At 49.2% G+C, this 25,076-nt stretch overlaps 1 protein-coding gene across 8 annotated transcripts in view; it reads right to left on the reverse strand.

Annotated features, from left to right (window-relative positions):
* The window catches only part of Arhgef10 (Rho guanine nucleotide exchange factor 10), a 101,205-nt gene that overhangs the window by 38,257 nt on the left and 37,872 nt on the right, over window positions 1-25,076 (reverse strand). For 7 of the 8 annotated variants that reach the window (XM_040733411.1, XM_040733406.1, XM_040733409.1 and 4 more), the window contains 11 exons: window positions 24,460-24,623; window positions 22,181-22,297; window positions 19,632-19,746; window positions 18,016-18,122; window positions 12,547-12,624; window positions 12,122-12,301; window positions 10,077-10,193; window positions 8,420-8,512; window positions 5,164-5,334; window positions 3,673-3,818; window positions 2,018-2,193 (listed from right to left, as the gene is read on the reverse strand). In XM_040733411.1, the coding sequence (XP_040589345.1) occupies window positions 2,018-2,193; window positions 3,673-3,818; window positions 5,164-5,334; window positions 8,420-8,512; window positions 10,077-10,193; window positions 12,122-12,301; window positions 12,547-12,624; window positions 18,016-18,122; window positions 19,632-19,746; window positions 22,181-22,297; window positions 24,460-24,623 (1,464 nt within the window). The remainder of the gene's footprint in view (window positions 1-2,017; window positions 2,194-3,672; window positions 3,819-5,163; window positions 5,335-8,419; window positions 8,513-10,076; window positions 10,194-12,121; window positions 12,302-12,546; window positions 12,625-18,015; window positions 18,123-19,631; window positions 19,747-22,180; window positions 22,298-24,459; window positions 24,624-25,076) is intronic. The other variant, XM_040733412.1, reaches the window with a different exon arrangement.

The raw sequence follows: 25,076 nt of genomic DNA on the forward strand, positions 1-25,076 counted from the left end.
GCATCTCGGGGGTGGTCTCCCGTGGACCCCAGGGCTGGCTGGACTTCCACGGCTGGCCCAGACCATGGCTCCCTCAGGAGTACCCAGGTTGGTCCAGCTGCAAGCAGGGGTCACCAGCTGAGTGTGTGCACATGCAAGGATGAGGGAGGGTGCTCACCTCCATCTACAGAACCCCAAGTCTTCCCAGCAGCTGGTTTTAAAGATACTGCATCTGAGAATACCGTCTCCATTTTATCTGCCAAAGCTTTTATTCCTGCTTCTATAATGAGATGTGCCACACGGTGCAGCATCTGTGTGCCAGGATAGCCTAGCTGGTGCCAGGTTCCCTTGTGGCTTACAGGACTTAGCGCTCGGTTCATCACAGGCTTCTAATAAATTAACACGAAGGGCAATACCAACTTGGTTAAACTGCAGCGCCCACTGGAAACTGCAGTGCTCAATAATCCGTCCTACAGATGCCTTCTATATTGCACACTGTAAAGCTGGGGGATGAGGAATGGCAAGTCAAGGGAGAAATGAACAGATGAAGTCACACGCCCACTAAGTCACCACTTCAAAGGGCATGGCATTCTACATCAGTATCAGCAACGGGGACGATGAGACACGCTGTGCCAAGACGTGGGCTCATCGGCAGAGAGCAGCAGAGCAAATTTCTAGAAGCCAGAACAACTGTCCCACTGTTGGAGAGCGTGTTACAAGATGCCCCAAGAAACTGCTTTTGCCAAGGTTATCTCTTTCTGAACGACACAGAACCAACACCTGCCTGCAAAGGGCAATCTGCATGTCTCCAAGGACTTCCCAAATCCCTCTTAACAAGACAGGACAGCCATGCTCCGAGCGCAGGGGGAGGGCAGCTCCCCTCTCCTGTGAAGTAGCTCCCCTTAGCTGCTCCACACTCAGCATCCTACGCCACACCTCATCCTCAGACAGTGGGCAAGCTCAGATCTGCGTTGGCTGGCTCCTCTTTCCTTCAGTTTCCCGTGGTTAGCTCCAGTTATAGCCTTCATAGTGAAGGGGGAGAGAGATGCTGGGTGCTTGGGAATGACTCAGGATATTCGGGGATGATCAGCTTTGCACGGTAGTTGGTATAGAAAGGTGATCACCGAAACACACAGGGCTTCAATAAAACGAGTCCTTTTCCTTCCACAGGAGCTCGTCAGGCCATCCTGCTTTATACTTATTGGTAATGTTCCTTCCTAATTCTAACCCCTTTCTACATTTACTTAGTACAAGTCATCAATAGAAAGATGATAAGAAAATGTAAACCTGGGCCGGGCGTTGGTGGCGCATGCCTTTAATCCCAGCACTCGAGAGGCAGAGATAGGCGGATCTCTGTGAGTTCGAGGCCAGCCTGGTCTACGGAGCGAGTTCCAGGACAGCCTCCAAAACAATACAGAGAAACCCTGTCTCGAAAAAAACCAAAAAAAGAAAAAAAAGAAAAGTAAAGAAAAGAAAATGTGAGTCTGTGTGTCCACTCTGAATTTACCCTGCAATCAGAACCACTGATATCCGTCTGAACACAGAGGAGCAAGCTTAGCTACAAACACACTGTAAGAGTGACAGCAAAATAAAACATACTCATCTTTGTTCAGAGAAACAACACACCCTGTAACCAACACTCCTGAATAATGTAAAGGGAATCCTAAAGGCCACTGAGAGATAAATTCAATTTCCCCTTGGATGAAATTTCAACGAACTGTGACAATTTGGAAAATCATTTTCTTCCTGCATTCCCTTCATCCGTTCTTCCCTTCTCTCTTCACACTGCCCATCTGTCTGCAATCCATCTGGTGCTCCAGGTCACTCTTGGTCTTCTGACATCACTACCCATCAATTTACTGCCACCTTGTAGCCAATGCAGCGCAGAGACAGACAGACAGACCCACCAAAGCAGCAGACTGGGCTGTCCCATCAGATGTACCACTCCAGCTCCGGGGGGGACGGATGGACATGAAAGCCAGGCTCAGAGCTCATGCTGCCCACAGCTCCCAGGAAAGTGGATAGGACTGTCACTTACGTGGCTTCACATTGGCCACCACGGCCAGGCTTTCAGGCGAGTGTGCAACATGGTGCCTACTGTGGTCCCCGGAGCCACAATTACTGCCGTACTCGATCACATCCACATGTCCAAGAGGGACACTCCACTTGAGCAGGTACCTCTGACTCATCACAGCATGGCTTTCGTGAGAGGCCCTAGAACAATCAGAAGGCTGTTACTTTACGGCTGACCATGGGGCCAAGTTCTGACGCACCCCCCCCCATCCTTCACGCATCCCTGAGCAGTAGTCTAACTGCCAAGGCACTCGGCATCCTCCTGCAAACAGTGATCACTGGCCAAGGCCACCAGCAGGATGGGCAAGCAAACTCCTCTCCACAATCTCACTCAGAACCCGAGAACTCACAGAAACCATGTCTGAGGAGTCTGAAGAAAATGTCCCAAGTACAGAGATGTTCTCTGACAGCTTCATTTGGGTTGACTCTAGCTTTCCCCTTTATTCTTATATGGCAACATTATAGTCACATTAGTAAAATTAAGTCACACCCCACGCTCCATGACTGAAGCATTTGCTGGGTACACAGACATGAAACAAAGACCTATGTTCTCTCTCTCTCTCTCTCTCTCTCTCTCTCTCTCTCTCTCTCTCTCTCTCTCTCTCTCTCTCTCTCTCTCTCTCTCTCAGCACAACATGAAACACAAACACCCATGACCAAAGCAGCAGAAGCCACAGCTCATGCAGTTATGTATGCACACCCACAGTGACAGTCATGTTGCCGCGGGTACGCCAGACAGCATCTGCATGGCCAGGCTGACCTTCTTGGTCAATGCCCTTCACTTGCTGACAAGGAGTCAAAGGGGTGGCTCTCTGTGTCACCCACATGCCCTCTGCCCAAGCTCTGTGGTTGTAGGAGGAGGGGGGCGACGGTGGGTGATGAAGTGTCACGTGATAGTAGTATGCAGCTGCACAATTCCCAGCCTGCTCTCCAGGAGGGACAACCCAGATGCCACACCATGCCCCTTCCACCATGTAGGCTCTCCTGCTAGCTACCACGCGTTACCAACTGCTCCTGCCAGGCCAGCAGAAGCCTCTCGCCAGCTACTGGAGCTGGCATCAACCCGTGAGGACCCCACCCTCCCAGATTCCCCGAGCTTTCCACAGTAGCGATGTGCTGGGGAACTGTTCTGATGTCAGACTGAGTGACAGAACTAATGGGGACTGAGTGGGGGTCGACCTCGGTGTAAGCACGCTGGAAAACACCTATCAAAAGGTATTTAGAGGATCAGCTAAGTGACAGCAAGAGCCACAGGTGACAAGGGAGATGAGAGGACACAATTCAGGCTAGCTCCAGCACCAGTCTGCCTGAGCTCACCTGTATGCACCTGATTTCCGCCAGCAGACCCACCGGCCCTCAACAACTCAGACCCAGAGTTAGCCTGTGTGTAGCACTCTGGGAATAACAATGAAATTCATACTAACACGACTACTTCTACTAATGACGATGATGATGATAATACAAAAAAACCACACCAGTTTTCCTTTAACTAAGGTGCTGAGTTTGGCCACAGCCCAGTGCAGTTCCGGTGAGAGATCGCACACAGCCTCTCCTTCGTTCTCTGATGTACAGAGCATGCCACTGTAAGGCCGACAACATGGGATGTGGGCTTGCTCTTACCGTGAGCTGGCAGTGGCACACATTAGCACATCGTTCAACATGAAGAGTCGGCGCTCCTTGGTCTTGATGATTTCTCCCCTGTCATTGTAAACCGTTTCGATGACATCGTCGGATCGAATGAGGTACCGATTGCCGCTGCTGAGGAGCTGAGTGTTCAAAAGACACCAACACGGTCAGTACATCTGGGTTCATGCAAAGTAGAAGGGAAGGGGCAGCCCCGAGATACACTGTCTGCTCACTCCACACACAGATGCTACCGGGCTCAGTGTGTGACTTTAAACTATGTATCTTATGGACGTCAGCACTGCGGGAGAAAAGTCGCTTAGCAACTGACTTTAAGGCAAATGTAAGTCTGTATCTAGACTTGACTTACTGTTACTGTTTTGCCACTATCAGTGATTGAACACCCGACTTCACGCAACCCGTCAAGTGTTCTACCACTGAGCTGCATCCCCCAGGGGCTGTATCTGGTCTTACTGTCTGCCACTCTCTGTGTCACTGAACCAAGGAGACATCAGTCCCTGGAAGGACGCGCTACACTGATCGGTACCGTGGGATGTCACATGATGCTCGTAACAGGAAAACACAGCACCTTTGGCCCAGATGATTGCTACTGCCTCTGAGCCTAGCCTAGGACTACCCTGACAGCTGGGCTCTCGGAAACTGGCTAGAAGCCAGCAGAGCTGGGCCTTTCACGGCCTGTGCTCAGGGTCAAGGTCCGGTGCTTCCAGGGTGCAGTCAGTGTGCCCTCCCTTCCCAGTGACCTCTCACACCCAGCACCATGGAGATGCACAACTGGGAATGACAGAAATCATATCAAGAGTTCAGCTGACTGTAACTCCCTATTTGAAAACCTGCAGTCATGGAGAGGGCCAGAGAAATGCTTGTCAAACTGTGCAGCCATAAAATCACCAGGAGGAAGCCATTGGGTAGCCTCATCCAGTAGGACTTCTCCCCCACCGTGAAGAAAATGAATGTGGCATTAGCAGCAGTGAACAACACCACACAACGTTAGCATGGCTCCTACAGGTAGAAGGACTCCTCCCCACAAATGGGACCTCGAGCAAACGGGAAAGCCTATGAAGGTCTGCCACTGGAAAGAGGAAGTCAAGCAGCCCAGCCAACGAGGGCTCTTTGTTCTCAAGCACATTTCTGGGGGAAACACAGGTTAACACAGGTGGATACAGACAAGCAGCCATTTAAAATGAAATACGGAATTCTGAAACTAAAGCTAAGAGTTGTTCTTAACCTTTTGGGGAGTCCTTGGATCCAAATGAGGAGCTACCAAACCTATGGACCCCTTTCCTGAGAAAACAAGTGGGCGGAGGTCAGGGTTTTACATGCAATCCCAGACATTCCCGGCCCCACCCACCACAGTTAGCTGAGCAGAGGGAGTTGCCCTAGGGATTAATAAACTGTCACCCTGGCTTGTTAGCATGAAGCAAAAACCACTTCCGCAAAGGGCAGAGGAAGCCCCCTCCCCCTCTCGACCTTGTTCAGGTATCTTTCGTTTATGGCTTTTGCTATCTGTTTGACTTCACAGCGCTGGTCAGCCTCTCTTTTTCTCTCGTTTAGCTTCTCCGCCAGGGTCTCGAGCTCCGTCAGCGCCATCTGAAGGGGCAGCCTGTCAGGGTGTCCTTTGGCTGTGTTCTTCAGCATGTCCTGTGAGCAGGAGGCAGGGCATGGATGGTCAGCGAAGACTCTTCCAACCCCAGCAGTTAGCAGGACCACTCGGTCCGGCAGCTAGAGTGACGTGGGCTGCCAGTCACTTACGGAGGAGAGTCAGGGCTTGGAGAGGGATAAGATCGTTTCAACACTTGGCTGATCATCCAATCAGCTCTTTGTGTAAAGCTGAAACTGCTGATGAAAACAATATATAGTGTGGGCCCGTGACTTGGGAGTATACCACCAATTCAGAAAGCCAACAGTGCCCAGGCCAGGACAGGATAGGATAGGCCAGGCCAGGCCAGGCCAGGCCAGGCCAGGCAGGCTGCATTTTCCTGCTGGAGTCAGACAGTGTGCCTACTCACCGAAGTTCCCCAGTGTTAATGTGCTGCTGTCGCATCTACTATACCCACAAGGTCAACTCACCTGTCTCCCCACTCCCCACCAAGGCCCTGACCTTGAGGAAGAAGGCTCACTCACGCAGGCATGCCTGGCACTCCACTGTGCTCCTCAGACCCCACGTCTACTACAGGCTGAAGCCACAACACTGTCTCCACCTCACTCACAGGGAGGTTTTCCAACAGCACGTAGTTAATGCTGAGTCTCCATTTCCCCACCTGGTAATTCTCACAATATTTAGGGTTTTTCATTATTACCCATGTTATGGAGAGCTTGATACCTCTGTTGCAATTGTTCTGGAGTACCGCAAGCCACACCACGCACAGACTATGGGCTGAATCTATAGATATGTGTTTTCCACTGAGCTGCTGACAGGCCACTCCCTGAACCTTCTTTTTCTCCTTGGGCCTCCTAACTCCGGGGACACAATAGTACTGAAGTAGGTCATTCAATAATCCTACAGTGACCTCTGGAGAGTCCCACACTTCCCACTCTAAAGCAAAAGCTAGAAATGGGGCCAGTTGTGGTGACACAGGCCATCTGAGCAGGCCGGAGGCTTAGACAGATTTGATGAAGAGTTCAAGGCTGAGATGAATAGTGAGTTCAAGCAGCCTGAATGCTGTCTCGCCTGCTACATAGCTAGTGCGATCTCTCAGCCTCTTGAGGGAAGTTAAACGTTCTCCTTAGTAACAACACCGGTGATGAGAAAGGGAAACGGTCCTGATGCTGGTATGGGAAGAAAATCAAACTAGCCAGATACGGCATTTCCCCCATCCTGCTAAGTCAAGAGATCCTAACTTTCTTCCCTCTCGTGGAGGTGGAGAGAGCTTCTGGTGGTGGACGAGGCAGGCCTGGAGTTGGCAGAGGCTGGCCAAGAGGTGTAAGAACATCCCTGTGACGGGATGGGAAGGAAACGCGGCAGTGCTGACGGAGTATATATATATATACATCATGTGCACCACACGAGCCAGCTCAGGTAACCGCTGGACGGGGAAGAGTAACCAATGACCTTCCAGCGAAGGCCAGCCTCCTTCCAATAGAAGACACCACCTCAGATTCACCCCACTAGAGAGGAGCAGCCAGCACCTGCCTCAGAGCCACAGGGGGCACGATGACTGTTGGAGAGCAAAGCGGACATGGAGGGAGCTGAGGCTGAAGATGAGGGTCACTCGGCCAAGCCAAGGCCCTGGACCATCTCATCTCGCCGAGTCTGCTCTGCCTGTGCTCTACAAATGGGCAACAAGGCCTGCGACAGCCCAGCGTACAGTGTCTCTTGTTCTGTGCTCTAAGTCACCACTGAGAACAGCCACACAGAGGAAAGGACTTCTCTGAAAACAGTCGCAATGCTTGACAAAGCACAGAATTCAGAGATCACGTGAGGGGGAGACGCTAGAGTGGGAGGGAGGAGGAGCCTGAAGGATGGCCTCAATCACTGAAACCTTACAGAGGGCCAGAGAAGCTGGCTTCCTGAGGAGGAAGCTCTACTAAGCGCTGTGCGCACTGCAAAATGGTGACAAGGACTTACACAAAGCAGTCAGGAGGTGGCGGCACTCGACCAGGCTGGCTCCAACCAAAGGAGGTAGCCAAAGCTCTGTGCAACAGATCACACGGCCATAAAGAGGAGCAGGGACTGCCTGGACTTCACACAGGGCTGACGCTGTCCCGCTGCTACAAACAGGGCTCGGGTCGTTTCCTGAAGGGGCTAAGAGGCGTCACAAACACCCCCACTCAGAACTGAGCACGGCTCTCTCTCAAGTAGCACCTGCCTTTTTATAAGGTACCACAAAAATCATGCTGTGTAAGTACTGCATGCTAACGCATGTAGCTTTTCCTGAGGGAACGCTCCTACAACATTTCACACGGCGTCTAGACGGCCCTTTAATCAGTTGTTCATAGTGGTTGCTCATGATTCCTTAATGCTCTGTATCTACTATTCTGGTCCATTAATTCTCCCACTTTCACCAGTGCTGCTGTTAGGAAGACATGGACATCATCTGTATCTCTGACGACCAACTTCTCTCTAAACGCCTTGTCTTTTTAACAGGGAAAGATCTCAGCACAAACAGCCCAAGGGCTCCAGTTTTCATGACCAATATGTCCCTACTCTGCATAGAAATCACATGACACTCTGTCAACCACAAAAACAAAACAAGCAAAAAACCAAAACCGGAGCTGGGTGTCGGTGGCGCCTTTAATCCCAGCACTTGAGAGGCAGAGGCAGGCAGATCTTTGTGAGTTCGAGGCCAGCCTGGTCTACAGAGCGAGTTCTAGGACAGCCTCCAAAACAAAACAGAGAAACCCTGTCTCTAAAAACAAAAACAAAACAAAACAACAACAAAAAAACTGAACAATTCACAGATATAGGGATGGCTCAGGGGTTAAGAGCACTGGCTATTTTTGCAGAGGGTTCCCAGAACCCACATGGCAGCCCACACGTTCCTTCAGTCCAGTTCCAGTGCCCTCTTTTGGCCTCCACAGCCACTATCTATGCGGCTGTCAGTGACTGTGCCCTGCTCTCCTCTGTGACAGCAATAGATTAGTGACCAACTCCAGGTGCAGCCCATCTACTTGTAGCTGCAAAGGAGGTCTGCGGTTGTTGAGGGGAGCCTCCATGGCCCAGGCCCTCCTGCCCCTGGTCTTTCACCAGAGTGACAAGCGTGTGCTCTCCATGGCCCGGGCATACCTGCAGCAGGAGGATGAACTGTGGGAACCTCTGGATGGGTCGCATCATAAGGCTGTGGAGGGTGACGCGGTCTGGACTGGAATCCTGGCTCAGCTACAGGGAGGAAGGACAGGCTCAGTGCAAGCAGTGGGCCAGCCAAGCTGTGTCCCTGTCACATGTAGATTGAGGGTGATGCATAGGCCACTCAATAAGAAACTTCCAAGGACATGTGAAGAACACTTTCTATCCCAACCCTTAGGAGGACTCACTGCTGATGCTGGCCCTGAGGAGGGCCCATACCCGGCTATCTCAGGCCCTGATATATTTCCCAGTATTCTTAGGGTTCCGTGGGGACCACTCTGCTCCAGGAGAGGTTATGGCCCCTTATGCTGCTTCAGAGAGAAAGTTCCTCCCAACACTTATCAGTCACCTTACCAGCATCCCTGAACATCCAGAGAGATGTCTGTACTGAACCACACAAGGCCATGGGTGGCCCTGACCCTGGAGCTACACCTGGGACATCCTCTAATAATCCCACACAGTGAAGGTCACTGCACAGTAAACAGCAAGGCTCAGCTACGCCTAGACTCAAGGTCACCTGGCCCTGGGGAGGAGACCAGGAAGGACACTGCAATGCCACAATTTATATCGTCATCAAGTTCCCGACAAAACCCTCAGAGGAAATCAATTTTTAACTTGGTAATGTCTCTGTTCCCTCTAGGAAAAGAAATAATACCACAGCTCAATGACACGGAGCTCAGCTTCTCCAAAGCCGGAGGAATTTAATCTCTGGACGGCCCTCCTTGGGCTGACCATGGTGCAGTGAGGACCTTAGCTGTGTTCAGTAGAAATGATACCACAGCTCAATGACACGGAGCTCAGCTTCTCCAAAGCCGGAAGAATTTAATCTCTGGACGGCCCTCCTTGGGCTGACCATGGTGCAGTGGGGACCTTAGCTGTGTTCAGTAGAAGGGAAAGGGGGGAGCAGCCACTGCCAATATGTCATTAGTGCTGGCAAGAACACCTGTCCTGGGTCTGCTCACCCCAGGGAGCAGACATTTCCAGGAACATAGACCAAGGACCAAGAACACACTGTTCTCCGAGGCTTTATCATTCAAATGAGACTGGGAAGGGATGCCCAACGTCCTGGAAGGGGACTTCCATCTAGTTCACTGTGCAGCAACCGCAGCTAGGCCTTCGCCTCTAGGCCTCTGAACCCTGCCTGCAGACCAGCACCCACCAGGGACCTGCCCTCCATCGTGGAATGGAAGAAGGCAGCATGGGCTAAGGTGCTCTCAGTCCTGATGATAGGAGGCAGAAACCCCACATCTACAACCTTCCCAGATCTTGTCTTTCTGCTCTGTCTCAGGGATGGGGATCACTTCACTCCCAACACCATGGAAGGCCCAGTCACCCGTGGGTTCTGATGGAACTTCCTTTATATCTATATCCCTATAAGCACACTTTAAGGTGAGCAAACAAAAGTTCCTTCAAAACACTATCATACAGCTAAAATCCCCAAACCTCCAGATCCCCGGGGATCTGATGATATTGACGCTCCACAGTAAACAGCACCACACGTTAAAGGCTGGGCTTAGTCCAGCTTCATTCCAAGACACTTTGACATGGGATTTGTTATGGGGCATGGTTCAAATTCATAGCAAAGAAGCATGCTTACCTTTAAGAACTCAAGGAAGGCGGGCTTCGTGGCACACGTCTTCTTGAGGACGGCCACAGCCGTGCTGAAGTTGTTCACATACTCACTGTAAGCATCCAGAACCATGGACTTGGAGAACTAGAGAACGGAGATTGGGAAAGACAGAGCTTGGGAGACGCCCTTCACAATGCCTTCGCACGACCAACTGTGGTGCCCGCATACCGTTCTTCCTCTCTGCCTGTTCACAGGGCACTCGGTGTCTACCTGATTGAAAATCACAGGGCGGACCCCACTGTTCCTGAACTTTGAGTTTAGGAGGCAAACGTTCCTGGCTTCTGAGGAGCACAGTCAGCCAGCTCTAAGTTTCCTTGGCAGGCAGCTTTCAAGAGAACAAGGGCCATTCATAGTGGTCCCAACACCCTCCCGTGGGACATAAGCTACCTCTGAAAACACAGGGTAAGGCTGGCCCTTTCCACAGGTTGAGATATGACACCTATATGCTAACATCCCCCATTTCCCTGTAAACTCAAAGGCTTTCAAGATGCAGCATGAGGCAGGACTGGTATCAGATTTCAGAGATCAATATTTCTGTCTTTCACAAAGGCACCATGTGTCATCAAGGACAGACAGGTGACTAACATGAGCATGCTTTCCAGTAAACCTCTCTCTCTGTCTCTCTCTCTCTCTGTCTCTTTCTGTTTCTCTGTCTCTGTCTCTGTCTCTCTGTTTCTCTCTCTCTGTGTGTGTGTGTGTGTGTGTGTGTGTGTGTGTGTGTGTGTGTGTGTGTGTCCTGTGTACTGACACTGAAACTCATGGGATGTTTTGTGTCCACTTCATCAAGTGTTTGTACAAACTGTAAGGAGAAGAGAGCTCCGCCGGCACTCATGCTTAGGAAGCTGAGGCAGGACACCTAGAGTTCAAGGCCAGTCTGGAATACAAAGCGAGATTATGTCTCAAACAATCTAACAGGGCCAGGCGATGACTCAGAATGTAGAGGTGCTTGCCCACAAGCCAACAACCTGAGTTCAATCCCCCAGGACCCACAGAATGGGAGAAGAGAGCTGACTACGAAAAGTTGTCCTCTGGGCCGGGCGGTGGTGGCGCAGGCCTTTAATCCCAGCACTCGGGAGGCAGAGGCAGGCGGATCTCTGTGAGTTCGAGGCCGGACTGGACCGATAGCCTCCCCAAAACAATACAGAGAAACCCTGTCTTGTAAAAACCAAAAAAAAAAGAAAAGAAAAGTTGTCCTCTGACCTCCACATGAGTGCCCCCAACACACACAATAGATAAATAAAATGCCATTTAGAAAGAAACAAATAAAAATAGCTATCAAACGTTTGCTACATTACTATGCAGCATCATTTAAGTACACAAACCTTCAAGATTCTGTATTTTGACAGCGACTTTACATAACCACAGTGCTAATCTGCTTCATGCATACACAGCCTCTACATCTAGACTGAAAGGTAAACAACACACACCATGAAGAGGAAGGATAAAACGACTCAGATTGATGACATAGAAATGCCCTGCCCTAGGCTTCTGGACTGCCACTTCTATTGCCAGGAAATGTCATCTGCAAGCTGTCCCAGCATTATATTCCTGTATCACCATGGAGAACCAAATCCTAGCTCTATATAACAAAACATCCAGGTCAAAGAATAAAGGTTTGAGGAAAACATCCAGATGTTTTCCTGTCTCATTTTATACAGTCACCAGGCATAAAGAGTATTGTGCAGAGGAAGTGCGATCTATATCAGGAAGGGGCCCAGTGACACTTACACTACACAGGCAGAACACTCGCTCATGAACAAAAGTATGACTCAGTTAATGACCGTGCAACCAAACTGTGAACAAGTGTGTACCTGTCTTTTGTCCCAAACCTCTGCGCGGTCCCTTTGTCCCCTGGCCCCTCCCTGCTCCTTCCCTGAAGGTACAAACTGGGTCTGGCCACTAACTTATCAGCGAGCATCCTTATGGGCTCTTGGGTTCTGGAAAGTAATGCCATCGGGGAAAGAACCCACAGAGCTCCAGGTGGGGGTGGGGGATGGGGTCTGCGGAATTACCGAGGCCACAAAAACATCGCCGATTGTCTCCACAGCATCCCACTCAGACACACGGCTGGCAAGGGCGATCTGGAACATGGAGTGACACTGCAGGATCTCCTTGACGCGATAAAACACCATCTTAAGCTTCCTGTCACTCAGGAGCCGGGGCTCCATCTCAGACAGCGGCTTCTCATATTGCTGAAGCAGAAACAAGTGTGGGCAGATCAGTCACCCCAGGTGGAAAGAGAGAGTCATTCTCACTTCCAAACAAATCACGTGATTTTGCAATGTCAGCGCACAGTCACAACATTTACACGTTTCAGAGAATTTCGCAAACTTGTCTACTCTTGGTCATAAATTATATGCATATAAAACACACACGACGAAACTGAACAAGTGGGTAAGAAAAGGTGTGTGAAGTGTGAAGCATTGTGCTTAGGTACCTCCAAAATCCTTCGTAGAGCATCTACGTAGTTCTTCTCACTTTCAACAATGGAACCCAGGATGTATCTCCTTACAACCTGTCAGAAATGTGAGAACAGGATGGTAGAAAATTGCTCCAGAATACACACAGATAAGACTTTACTTTTAGGTTAAAGCTTATTAATTAAAAATTATTTTTGCAAGACGTGGTGGTGTTCATCTTAGCACTAGAGAGACAGAGGAGGTGGGTCTTTGTCAGTTCATGGACAGACAAGGCTGTTTATGCAGCGAGTTTCAGGCCAGCCCAGGCCACACAATGAGACCACGTCTCAAAAAACTGTAAGGTATTTTTAAAATAGGATTAAGGAGATTCTAAGGAAATGTTTTAGGTGGTGTGTTAACTAAATAGCACAGTGGGTATAAAACATACCTCCCTGTTGATACAACTGTCATCTTTTAAACCTCAAATTACAAACTGTAGCAAAGGCAGAACAAATACAGTAATAGCAAGAAAGACACGCTTGCTTATGCAACATCCATGTCTGAATTAACCAATCAAGTTTCAAGTTCTCGATGCTCAGTGATGTGATGTCTTGTGTCTGAGGGCAAGAGCTCCAGTCTCAATCAAACAATGTTACCAGCAATAGCAACCTAAAGATCATTGTTCTCAAGTTACAGATAAGCAGAGTGCCCACAGGAGATGGAAGACCAGATTCTGCTGCACTAACACTCACCTGGGCAGCCTGTTACTCTCTCCTGTCATGAGATATGCAGACTTCTCATGAGAGATTGTGACACGCTTGCATTTAAAACACATCATTTTCTGATTTTTTCATTGCTAATATAAAGCAGTAGCGTGTGGCTGTGATGTGTTTGCAAAATGCCAGCAACAACATTTGGTACTGTTATTACCCCAAGTATAGCCCAGCAAGTATCAACTGCCAGTAAAAGGAAAATAAGGCATAACGCCACAGTAGAGTAGCTTTAAATCAACACTCACAAACATAGGCATGCTCAACATATGCATTTGTACACACATCACCACCACACATGATGTGGGCACACGCACACACATCACATTCACACCAGTACACTCCAGGACTCTTCTAGGCAAAAACTTGCTAAATGGCATTGTGTGAAAATACTGCAATGCCACCTAGTGGCCCAAGAAATCATTTCCGCCCAGAAAACTCGAGGGGTTCAGATTTTAATCATGATTCATGAGACAGTCGTTGCTCTCTTACAAAAAACGAATACATATTCAACCCACAAAACGAAGACAACAACCTTCTGAGGATATCTAAAGAAACTGTGTGTGGGGGTGGGGGTGGTGTGTGTGTGTGTGTGTGTGTGTGTAAAAGAGACAGAGAGATAGAAACAGTGAGTAGACAATCTCATGTGTCATCCCCATGTACTTTAATTTTTTTTGAGATGAGATTTTTTTGCTGGTCTGTGACTCACTGGTTTGGTAGGCTTGCTCGTCAGTGAGCCATAGGGTTCTGTCTGGCCTGCTTCCCCAGCCCCGGGATGCACCTTACCCACTGCCCAATGTTTGACAGGTCTTGGTGGCTTGTGCCTGTAATCCCAGGAGTTAGGAGGCTGAGGCGGGAGAACTGACAATGGATTTGGGCTATCTAGTGAGTTCCTGACAGTCTTGCCTACAAATCCAGAACCTGTCTCAAAAAGAAAAATACAGATGAAGTAGGGATTAGAACCACTTTGGGTGGCCATGAGGCCATTCCCACTACCTTAACTCAGGCTCGGTAAAGGCCTGAACCCTGCTTCTTCACTGTGTCTGCCAAAATTCAGAAATCCTGCCTGGGGCTCTCAAGTAACACTGCCCAAGGGTTAACCTACGGATTCAGACAGCTACATCTTAGACCCTGAGATAACACCTTAGGTCAGTGGACCAGAAATTGGTAAAAGGTGGTCAGCACACAAACCTACCCCATCATCTAGATGTCCTGGCTACTGCAGGTGGTGTCAGCCTTTTTGGGCACTTATAACTGACATATCAAATGGCATGTCCAGAGAGGAGTGGCACGAAAGAGCGTCCAGTGATGTAACATCAACATAGGAACTACAAATCCAAAGTTGCAGAGATCGAGATCACGGAAGGGCACTCAAGATCCAAAGGAACAAAGCAGGGAGGTAGCATGGTCCTCCAGGTGATGGGCAGGTCTGCTGGGGACGCTGGAGCTGAATGAGCAATCATCACTGGGGTCTGAGCCTGGAGAGCTTCCAGACCATTCTGTGGCCATTCTTATCCTTATATGGGCTGCTATAGGGTGAGTGATAAGATTCGGTGCCCTTTGGGTAGTGGTGACACACATGTTTCATCCCAGCACTTGGGAGGCATAGGCAGTCAGATCTCTAAATTCAAGACCAGCCTGGTCTACAAGATTGAGTTCTGGACAGGATCTAAAGCTCCAGAGAAACCCTGTCTCAAAACCAAAACAAAACAAAACAAAAACAAACAAAGATTCGGTGTCCTCAAGATGCAAAGAATTTTCAGTAACAATCTCAAATAAGAGCTGCCCTACCCCTTCCTAAATAGGGAATGAAAAGAATATTCAACACCCAGAGCCCTTCTGGTTACTCACACTAGCTTCTTTCTATTTCAAGAGGAAGGGGGAAAAAAAGAATCCAAAAGCATCAACACCCCCAGTTTAACCTTTAAAGACAGAACTCTCAAGGAGAACTCTGTTGCCAGGAGCAAAATAACAGACATGAATCACAACTGTAGGGAAGCAAGTTAAGCAAAGAACAGAGAACTCCAGGACCCCTGGACAGAGTTGAGAGTGCAGAGATAACACTCAGATTCCACCGCTAACCTTCAATTATCATGTGAAAAGTTGTTGCCATAGGGCTCAGGGTAGCCTGGTGACAGAATTGTCCCTCTCCTCTGAGTGAAATCGCCACTGCATGGAACTAAAAGACAGAAAAACATTAAGTAAAAGCCAAGTAAAGTTATGGGGACTTGATACCTTGTTTCCTTGGCTGTGATCAGAGAGGGAAACTTTTCCTGCTCTTTAAGTGTCTCTTTTAGCCAAGGTAAAATGTAATCTCTTCTCTTTCAAATGGGCAACATCAGTGATTGATATCCACTATGTAACTGAGTTTTAAGTCTTAAGTCTACAAACAAAATTATTATTATTATTTTTGGTTTCCTAAAAGGGAACTGTCTACAACAAGTGTCTCTGGAATGAGTTTTGTTTGGAATAATTTTTCTGCTTTAATGTAAGGGTATGTGGAACTCGAGTTGTGGACATGCAACTCCCGTTCATACTGATGAGTTTCAGAGCAATCCAGGGAGAAGAAGAGATGCTCAAAATGTACAGAGAAATTCAAGGGAAAATAACCCTTGCACGGAAAGTCCCTTTGAAAACAGATAACAATAACAGAGCCTCCCCTGCGGAGCTGCCCCTGGTCCTATAAGGGACAGCAGTTCCCCTGGGCTTCCTGTCTGGCACAGGAATGCTGACAGAGAACAGGATCCAGTATCATCCACATCTTTAGTCCCCGGTACCTAACTGGGATCCTGCATATGGTCAAAGGCGGGAAACAGTCACGTCAGAGCACGTCAAGAAGGGTGGCAGGAAGCCTTTCCCTTGTTATAACTCATGCTCAAACGAGGTGGGCGAGCCAGGCAGTGAAAGAGGAAACACGAGGGTCTTTGTGCCTGTGACAATCTGTCCACAACCCTTTTCTGGCCAGCAGCTCGGGTCACTCCCCCAGCTGGGCACAAGAGGGGTTTAGAACAGCGACGAGGCGGAAACACAGAATCCGACTTTTCTGCTGTGTCAGATCAGTCACCTCCTCCGTGACCGGCTTTCTCTTTGTAAAAACGCACTCAAACAGAGGGGGCTTTGGAGGACCACAGGCGCTAAAGAGTGTCCAGCCTCAGCCCTGATGACTGGTGATTAATAACCCGGAGCTTCCAGGCTCTCCACACCTCCTTGCTGTGTATGTGTAACCCTGCTGACGGACCACATCTGATGGGGGACGTCCTGCTGTATCTATGTTTCTCTTATTGGTTGATGAATGAAACACTGGCCAACAGGGGCAGGAAGACAGGCGAGCTAGGAGATGAGGAGAGTTCTGGGAAAGGTAGGCAGAGAGAGAGACTGTGAGAGACGACGCCATGTAGCCGCCAAAAGGAGTAACAGGTCTGGGCATTGTCCAGTAAGCCAAGACTACGTAGAAATACATAGATTTATAGAAATGAGTTGATAATTAAGACAGAGGTAGCCAATAAGAAGCCCTCGCCATCGGCCAACAGTTTAATAATTAATGTAACATCCTGTGTGTTTATTTGGGGGCAACACGGCAGTGGGAGCTAGTGGGACAAGAAAATACCAGCAACACACATCTCTTTACTCTTTGCCACTTCTGCCTTGGTTTCACTTTCAATTTTAAGAGAAGGAAGCTTGCTGACTGGGCCTGACCAATGTTAACAGCCCCTAGATATCCTCTTTATGTTTTTCATCACTAACCTTGCAAGCTAGCGTGTTATTCCCCTTTCATGTGTCCAAGGTCTGTCTGTTTACCTATACATGACCTATGCATCTCTACCTATACATGACCTATGCATCTCTATCTATCATCATCCTGTCAACCTATCCACCGACTCATCTCTAACTTGTTATTAATCTTCATTTATTCATCTGAATTATGTCTCGGAAACCAAATGGTCTGTTTCTTGTGTTTTCCTTTCACCAAGGAAAATCAAATTGAAACCACTGGCTTTTTCCCCCTGTACTTACTGTCAGATGTTAAGAAATGAATTGTATCCAGATAATTTCACTAGTTACTAGAAGTCTATCATTTGGGGGATGGAGCGATGGTTCAGTGGTTAAGAGAACTGACTGCTTTTACTGACTGCTTTTGCAGAAGACCCAAGTTCAGTTCCCAGCGCCTACATGGTGGCTCACGGCCATCTATAACACCAATTCCAGGAGATTCAATGCCCTCTTCTGACTGCCTGTGGCACCAGGCATGCACACAGTGCACTTACATACATGTAGGCAAAACACTCACGTTCATAAAATAAATTAAGTCTCAATTTTAGGCACCTATGGACACATCTTTTACACACACCTGTGCACTGTCTCTTTAAGGGTTTTATTGAGATAGGGTCTGGCTATACACCCCAGGTTGGCCTCAAATTGGCAGCAATCCTCCTGCCTCAACTTTCCCATTGCTAGAATTACAGGCATGTTCCACTATGTCTTATTGTCTCTCTATAAAAGTATCATATCACTATGAACAAGAATAAATAACGTGTGACAAAGAATTAAGTTCCACACATGTCTCACACTTATACTTGGAGGTGATATCTATGGTATTTAAGGAACTGTGCTGAGAACAGAGCTAGGACCAGCGCTTTTCATGGCTGGTTTCGGAGCCAACCATGGAAGCCCCAGTGCATAGTGGGTTATCAGAGACAGCAGCAGGTCCTTTAGTATCAGCACCAGAGACTCCCTCACCTGCTGCTGAGACAAGCCCTCGGGCATCGGGGTCAGGACAGCCTCCGGGTGTTTGCAGTCAACGTCGATGAACAAACTCTGCTCTTCTTCAAAATAATACCTGTGTTCTAAAAAGGAAAACAAAAAGAAACAGAAAAAATTGTGTTTATGACATCTTAGCACAGTAAAATAAGCTGTGTTCTAAAATAAAATAATCCTTCTGTGTAAGCATTTCAAATAAAATACACACTATTGAAAATTTAACAAATCCAATAAAAAATCCTTCCACAAAAGGAATAAAGTATCAGTATTTTAGTTTCTAACATTACATAGCAATGCAAATACAACACCAATGCATGGAGGACTCAGGTGGGGCCTACTTATTAACTTTCCCACACTGGGACCCGAAAAGGCACAGTTTTACCAAACTCCAAAACTTTAAACCAAATCTGGGCATGTTGCCCAGGGACAGAGAGCTTGCCAACATGTGCAAGGCCCTGGGTTTCATCCCCAGCCCTGGGAAGAAAAGTTTAAACCAAAACTAAACCCACTTCTACAAACCAGACAGAGGTAAGTACGCTGGGATGTGCTCTGTGTCCAGAATCAGAGGGCACAGGAGCTCCCAGATAAGAGAAGCCAGAATCAGAGGGCACAGGAGCTCCCAGGTAAGAGAAGCCAGAGAGACAGACTGGACGTCTAGGGACCAGAGCAAGTGATGCTTTTAACTGGCTTCCCAGGTAACTCAGACATCCAGGACCACTCTTGCTCAGGCCAAGCTGCTGATATGGCAGCTTGGGAAGTGGAGACAGACGGCGTGTTTAGGGACACTTTTGAGTTACCACACCTCTCTGCTACCCCTACCTGCCCCCCAAGCGAACCATCCCACCCTGAGTCAGAGATCAGCCATCACCTCTCATAGCTGCACCTATCCCAGCCTTCAGGTCTTAGCTGGTATCTCAACTCTAGGCACTTCCTCTGACTGAAGGGATCTCATGCTTACAGCTTAGTGACAGTCTTCAGTGTCCCTAGACACACACAAAGGCTACACGGGTCATGGCCCTTTGGTGAGATTTAGGAAAACTTGAGCATTGTGATACCAGCGGGTCTTCCCTCACCAGCAGAAAGGCTTCTATAGCGCCCGTGTAGATGGCTACCTCATGACATGACGCCTGTGTAGACACCTACCTTCTGACATACCACCCTAGTCCCTGCAGAATGAGTCAGTATTGTCATGTCCCAGTCTGATTTATGATGGGAGGAGTGACTAGGAATCCACAGACAGGGTCGCTGCCCCAGAGGTCAATAGGGAAGGGGAACAGGGGGGCAGTTGGGGCACTAACCGCCCTCTTGTGAGAGGAGTCAGCCGGAGAGGCAGCTGTTTACAAAGACTCTTTTGACTTTCTGATTTTACTGTGTGCATCCCTTTATGTATTTTGCCAATGAGTCTCAAAACCCGGCAGCTATATGGGGATCTGTAACAGAAAACCCTCTTGTTCATTTGGGAGGGGCGGGCCTAGGTCCGCTGGGTGGAGCAAAAGTCTCTATGCGGTGGGGAAGTGCAGGAACTTTCCACACGGCCTCCACCCCACATGAGCCAGTGCCATAAGAGAAAGGAAAGCTGGGCCAGGGTTCAAGACCTTGAGAGACGAAAGACTTGGTCCTGATGAAGGACCGGCCTCTCTTCACGGCGGCTTTGGTCTTCTCCAGCCCGTCCTTGGTGCCCTCCTTGGCTGCCTTCATGAGCTTTTGCATCTGGAAAACAGAAGCCAATGAGGAAGGGGCTGTGATGCTTCCACAAGATGCCACCTGCTATTACTTTAAAAGAATACTGTCAAGTAGTGTGGGTCGAAACAGTACCTGGAATGAGCTTTTCAATTGGGGAGAGGCTCCTTGGTTATAGTCAGTGTGTATGTGTTTGTGGTTCCGAAATACTTCTGAATTTTTTTTCTTTCTGGTTTTTGTGGTTGTTAAAAGAAGAGCCCTTCCTTGAGATGGATCAAAAACCTTCCTGCTATATCCAACTTTTTTTAAAAAGAAATTGCAATATCTTCCAAACACAGGGAACTTTGTAGAGTGCCAGGGAGTCGTGTGCCCCTAACCCAAGGTCAGAAGAGTTAACAGCCTGCTCACTTCAGTTAAGGTTTTGAATATTCTCTACAGGAGTCCTTCCTGTCACATCCCAGGTGGACACACAGTTGTTCTGAGGGCAACCAAGGGTCAGGGATAGAGAGTGAGCTGAGACTGTCCCAGGTGGAAAGAAGACAGCTAATCCCTCTGCAGGGACAGAAGTCAGAAAGACAGCAACCCATGTGGGTTGAGTTCACTGGGCCTGGTTTCCTCCAGCCAGGGCTGTGATTTAACATTCAAATCTAAGCCACAGGTGCCCAAGAGTGACCTTGGCACATGTTGGCATCTCGTTTCTTACTCTTTTACACAGCTGGTATTGAAGGCATTGGCAGCAGACACTGAGTGTCCTTTCAGAGAAAACCCAAGAGGCTGGTGAAGAAACAAGCCAGCATCCCTCACGGTGACCTCTTAGCAAGCCTGCTTGAAGGCTCAGCAGGTTGCCATGGCAACCAAGCCTGCAGCTTGTACCCTGCTACCTACCCTTGATCACTCCACCCAGGGGACAAGAGTCCTTACTGGCAGTCTTTGGGGGAGTCCACACTAAAGTCCCCTCTTTCCCAATGCTGGAGCTGCTGCTTTCTATTCAGTGACAAGTCAACATAGCTCTAATTGACCCCGATTTATACTTCCAACCCAGCACCCCAACTCCGACTTCCATCCTTTTGTCCCCCTTCTTTCCTCTAACAGTAAAAACTGTAAAGTGACTCTTGTCCCCCTTCCTAATTCCTGCGCCCCTCAGCCGCATACATGACCATAGCCTGCTGGTATGTCAATGGCTAGTCTTTTAGCTCACTGCAGGTACTTTTCTAAGCCCTGCTCCACCACGCCCCAACTATGGGCAGCTGCACCTCAGCCTTACTGACCACAGCTGACTAATCAGAGGAATGTGGACTGGGGGCAGAAGGGGCCCTTTGGACCCCAAAGCACACCTCCATGTTAGGTAGATTAAATGCCGGGAAGCAAGGAGACTCGCCCCAGGCTCAACCTGAAGCCAGGGCTCTCACTGTCCATGTTCCTAGCACTTGCTCACAACCTGTCACTCAACAACACCCATCCATTTCTAAGCCGGACTGAGCTGAACTCATGCAGCATGCTACCCCAACTTGCAGAGAGCCCGTGGCTCCCAGGAAAACCCTGGAGTTAGCGCTAGCTCAGGGATCTGCCTCAGTCCTCTCATGGCCCTGCAGGGAACCACGGATGCTGGCCAAACAGTGACATGATTCCTGGGGAGGCAACTCCGCTTCAGAGTGCTGAGGAGTGGGGCCACCATTGCCCTGAGCTGGCTCCGAGGACATCTAGTTTTAGGGAAATCCGTCTAACGCATTGAATAAATCTCACAGGACCAAAGGGATGGCGAGTCAGTGAAGGTTACTTGACAGTGCCCTTTTAAAAAACACATCTCAAAGGACTAAGTAAGACATGCAAACCCAGTAGTTCTCAAACTTCCAGCCTAGGAGCCCCTTAAACTTCACAATCACATCTGCGTTTTTGAGCAGTGCCAGAAATAGGGATCAGGGCCTTGGGCTTGTTAGACACTTGCTTGACTTCACTCGGCTCTTAAAGACCACTGAATGCCCTAACAGTTTTCATTTATATCTTGTTAATCTATAGCAACCATAGTAAAGCTAAAACTGGTTGATAATTTTAAAAGTTAGATTGATGTTTTCCTGAAAGATAATAAATCTAATTGCATTTTACTTTCAATAACATAATTGTGAGAAATGATTCTCTTTTCCAAAACAAAATTGGTCTCTCATTTTTGCACGTTGGGGAACCCCCCAGCCACTGAGGACTCCACATTCCCATGGGTGTGATGTCGCACATGGCGAGCCCCCGGAAGCTGCCTCCCTTCACTTGTGACAGAACAAGTTCAGAGGTCGTTAAGGACAGCCCTGGAAGTGCCCGAGTGACCAGGGAGTCCTGGGCCATTACTTTGAGAACCACCCTCCTAGCTGAGAGGCGCGCATGCGCATGCGGCGCCTGCCTGCCTGCGGCTGCGGCGTGGACAGCACAGCACGGTCTGCCAGCACACCTCAGAGGTAAGAAGGAGCCACACTACCTTCAGCTCCTGCCTGGGCTTTTCCTGATGCACCTCCATGGCTCCCACCGTACTGGCCACCAAGCCTCTCATCTTTTCCTCACAGTGCGCCTTAAAGCGGGTTAGGTCATGAGAGAGCTGTGGCACAAAGAGACAGGCTTTTCAGAACGGGCTCTGTGCGTCCCCAGAGGCTATCCTGCAGGGAGGACTCAGCACCTTCTGGCTGCAGGCCAGGGCGTGAGCTGTGAGACAAGCAGGAAGGATGATTCGTGCTCCTTCCACCAGGGGGCTGCAGAGACCCCGGGGGAGCAGCAAAGTCAATGAATTACAGAGGTCTATCTAAGATCACCCGGGTACATCTCAAGGAGGCGAGGCTTCACACAGCATACACGGGGAGGAACCTGGTATCCAGGGGCATGCTGGAGTGCAACAGTGTCAGCTTTGGGGAAGACAGTCTCCGTGCTAACACCCTGACTGGTGGGTTGCCTGGGGTGTGCTGAACCATGCATCCTATGGTCACCGCCATCTAGAACACACACAGCCAGCTGCTTCTCCCCTGGGGGTAATGTCTCATGTCAACCAGGGCAAGGACATTTTAAATAATGTTTAATAGAAATTAGATACTACTTCAACTACTCGGTTTTATACTCTGGTAGTTTTTAAAGCATGACTCCTTAAATCTAGAAAGCCAATTCTCCCTGCTCTTGTGTGAGACAAGCTTACCCCCTGAGGACCCCTGCCCGTAGCCCCCACCCTCCTAGCAGGAGATGTGGACTCTGTGTTCACACTCACAGGCCATCTACCACTGCTATCTCTAGTGCTTCCCGTATCAAGAAAAGGCTGCTGAGGCGAGCTGGCATTTCTGGAGGCTTGACAGTAAGTATGGGTCCACCTTGAGTGCAAGAAGAACAGCCCCATGGGCACTGCCAGAGTAGATGCCATCCTCTCAAGTCAATCGAGAGGACAGGCCTGAGTGCTTGTTCGTAGGCACCCTGGATGCTCCCCCTACTGGGTTACTTTTTAAGGACCTTGGATTAGGTCGGAAACGTCTAATAACTGCTCTATGCAGACAACTGTCACCTTGTCATTAGCTCCCCTGGGTGGAATTGCAGATCCATCCCTGGACAGATGCCAGCTGCACTCCTGATGGCAGAAAAAAAGACCTGCGTTCCTGAAGAAAGCCTGGGGCCAAGCCAGCACTATTGTCCATGGGGCTGAAATAAGTCAGAGGAAATGACAGTTCTCTGGTGACAACTTGCAAAAGTACACTGACACAGAAATTTAGGCACAATCACAGTCTCTGGCTGCTGGAGTCACTGGGGGAAGCCAGGCAGATAAGGGAGTCTATGGCTAACTGTTACAAACGCAGGTCTCAGATGAGGACCTCATGTGGACTGCCTGTCAACTTCACACAGGAAGTGTTCAGACACCACTGTGACTGTTCACAGTCAACGGACTCTTACACCTTGGAAACAACCACCAACAGGGATTACACACAGGACCAACAAACCCTTCTACACCTGGCCATAGGAGACCCCACCAACAAGAGTATGTGACCCTGCCAGCCACAGAGGACCCCAATACAGAGTTCGCCTCGACAAGCGGTGGCCAGGGCCAGCGCCGTCCTCAGCCTAATATTCACTCTTACATGCTTCCATGTTCTTCCCTGGACTGTAACCTCAGAAGTTTTACACCAAAAAATAAAGGTTCTCTCTAGGGAAAACTGGTCCGGGGTGGCTGGAGCTTCACGGTTCACGGTTGCTTCTCAGCCCTTTGTCTTCTCGTCATCCAGTTCACGTGCAGTTGCTCCCTGGCAGGCAGTGTGGGAGCAGAGCTGTGCCTGTCCTGTCCAAAGGGACCCGGCCAACTCACTGTGCACAAGGCCTGCAACTGCCCACAATTTAATGCCCACTGGCATGTCTCTTCTCTTTTAACCGTGTCTTTCCGAGAAAGGGTCCTTCTCTGCAGCTGCGGTTGTCCTGGTCTTGAACTCCCAGCATTCCTCCCACTGGAACCTCCCCAGGGCTGGGATTACACTTGTGCCAACACATGGCTTTTACGGCTTTCTTAGGGTCCAGACGGTGAGCCTGTTTAGGATGTCAGAAGTGACTTTGCAAGGGGGTAACAACGGGGTCCTTCTGTGCCTCGAGCTAAGAGACTACTTCGATAGTACCCTACGCTCCTCAAACTGCACATCGATGTCTGAGAAATAACCACATAAGTGTGTGACTCAAAACGCGTTTCCCAGTTCCGTTCCCAAGAAAGCGGGACAGTGTCCATCACACTGTCTAAGCACATACTTGCTTTTTGTGGCTGCTGCGCAGGAAGGACCTGGGGATTCCGTTCTTGCACTCTGAGTCACTCTGCTCCTCATAGCTTTCGAATTCACTGGAACTCCACCCGTACTCCAGGGAGCTGTTCCCACCTTCGTCTCCATTCTCCACATCGTCATAAATCATTTCATCTACGTGCACAGACCAAGGTGAAATTAGATGAAATTCGAGCTCGTGAGCTAGCTGAGTTACCCACAGCCCACTGGCCGGCGCTGTTCAGGAACACTGCAGACGGAGCTAAGGGCACTAACTCTGGAACCTCCTCCACACGTGTGGGCAGTGATTGGAACCTGAAGATGCTCTGTGGGTGCTTCTGGCATGTCACTGTAGCACTGGCATCCTGGGGACCCTGCCCAGCTACAGGAAATAACTAAATAATGTGCTAGCTACCACGAACTTTCCCCAAAGGGGGAGCTTCCTTTGTATATGGGACATGCAAGGATCGGGCAGACAGGCGGTAAGCAGGGAGAAAGGCAGGCAGAGGCGTGGAGCTGACACCTGATGGGTGGGGGACCTCAGCGTGATAGCAGCTCTCTGCAGACAGACTAGCTATGTAAGCTTGGACACGAGTGAGGCCCACTTCT

This window comes from Mesocricetus auratus, unplaced genomic scaffold, assembly GCF_017639785.1.
Source record: "Mesocricetus auratus isolate SY011 unplaced genomic scaffold, BCM_Maur_2.0 Super-Scaffold_100031, whole genome shotgun sequence".
In the NCBI taxonomy this organism is placed as follows: domain Eukaryota; kingdom Metazoa; phylum Chordata; class Mammalia; order Rodentia; family Cricetidae; genus Mesocricetus; species Mesocricetus auratus.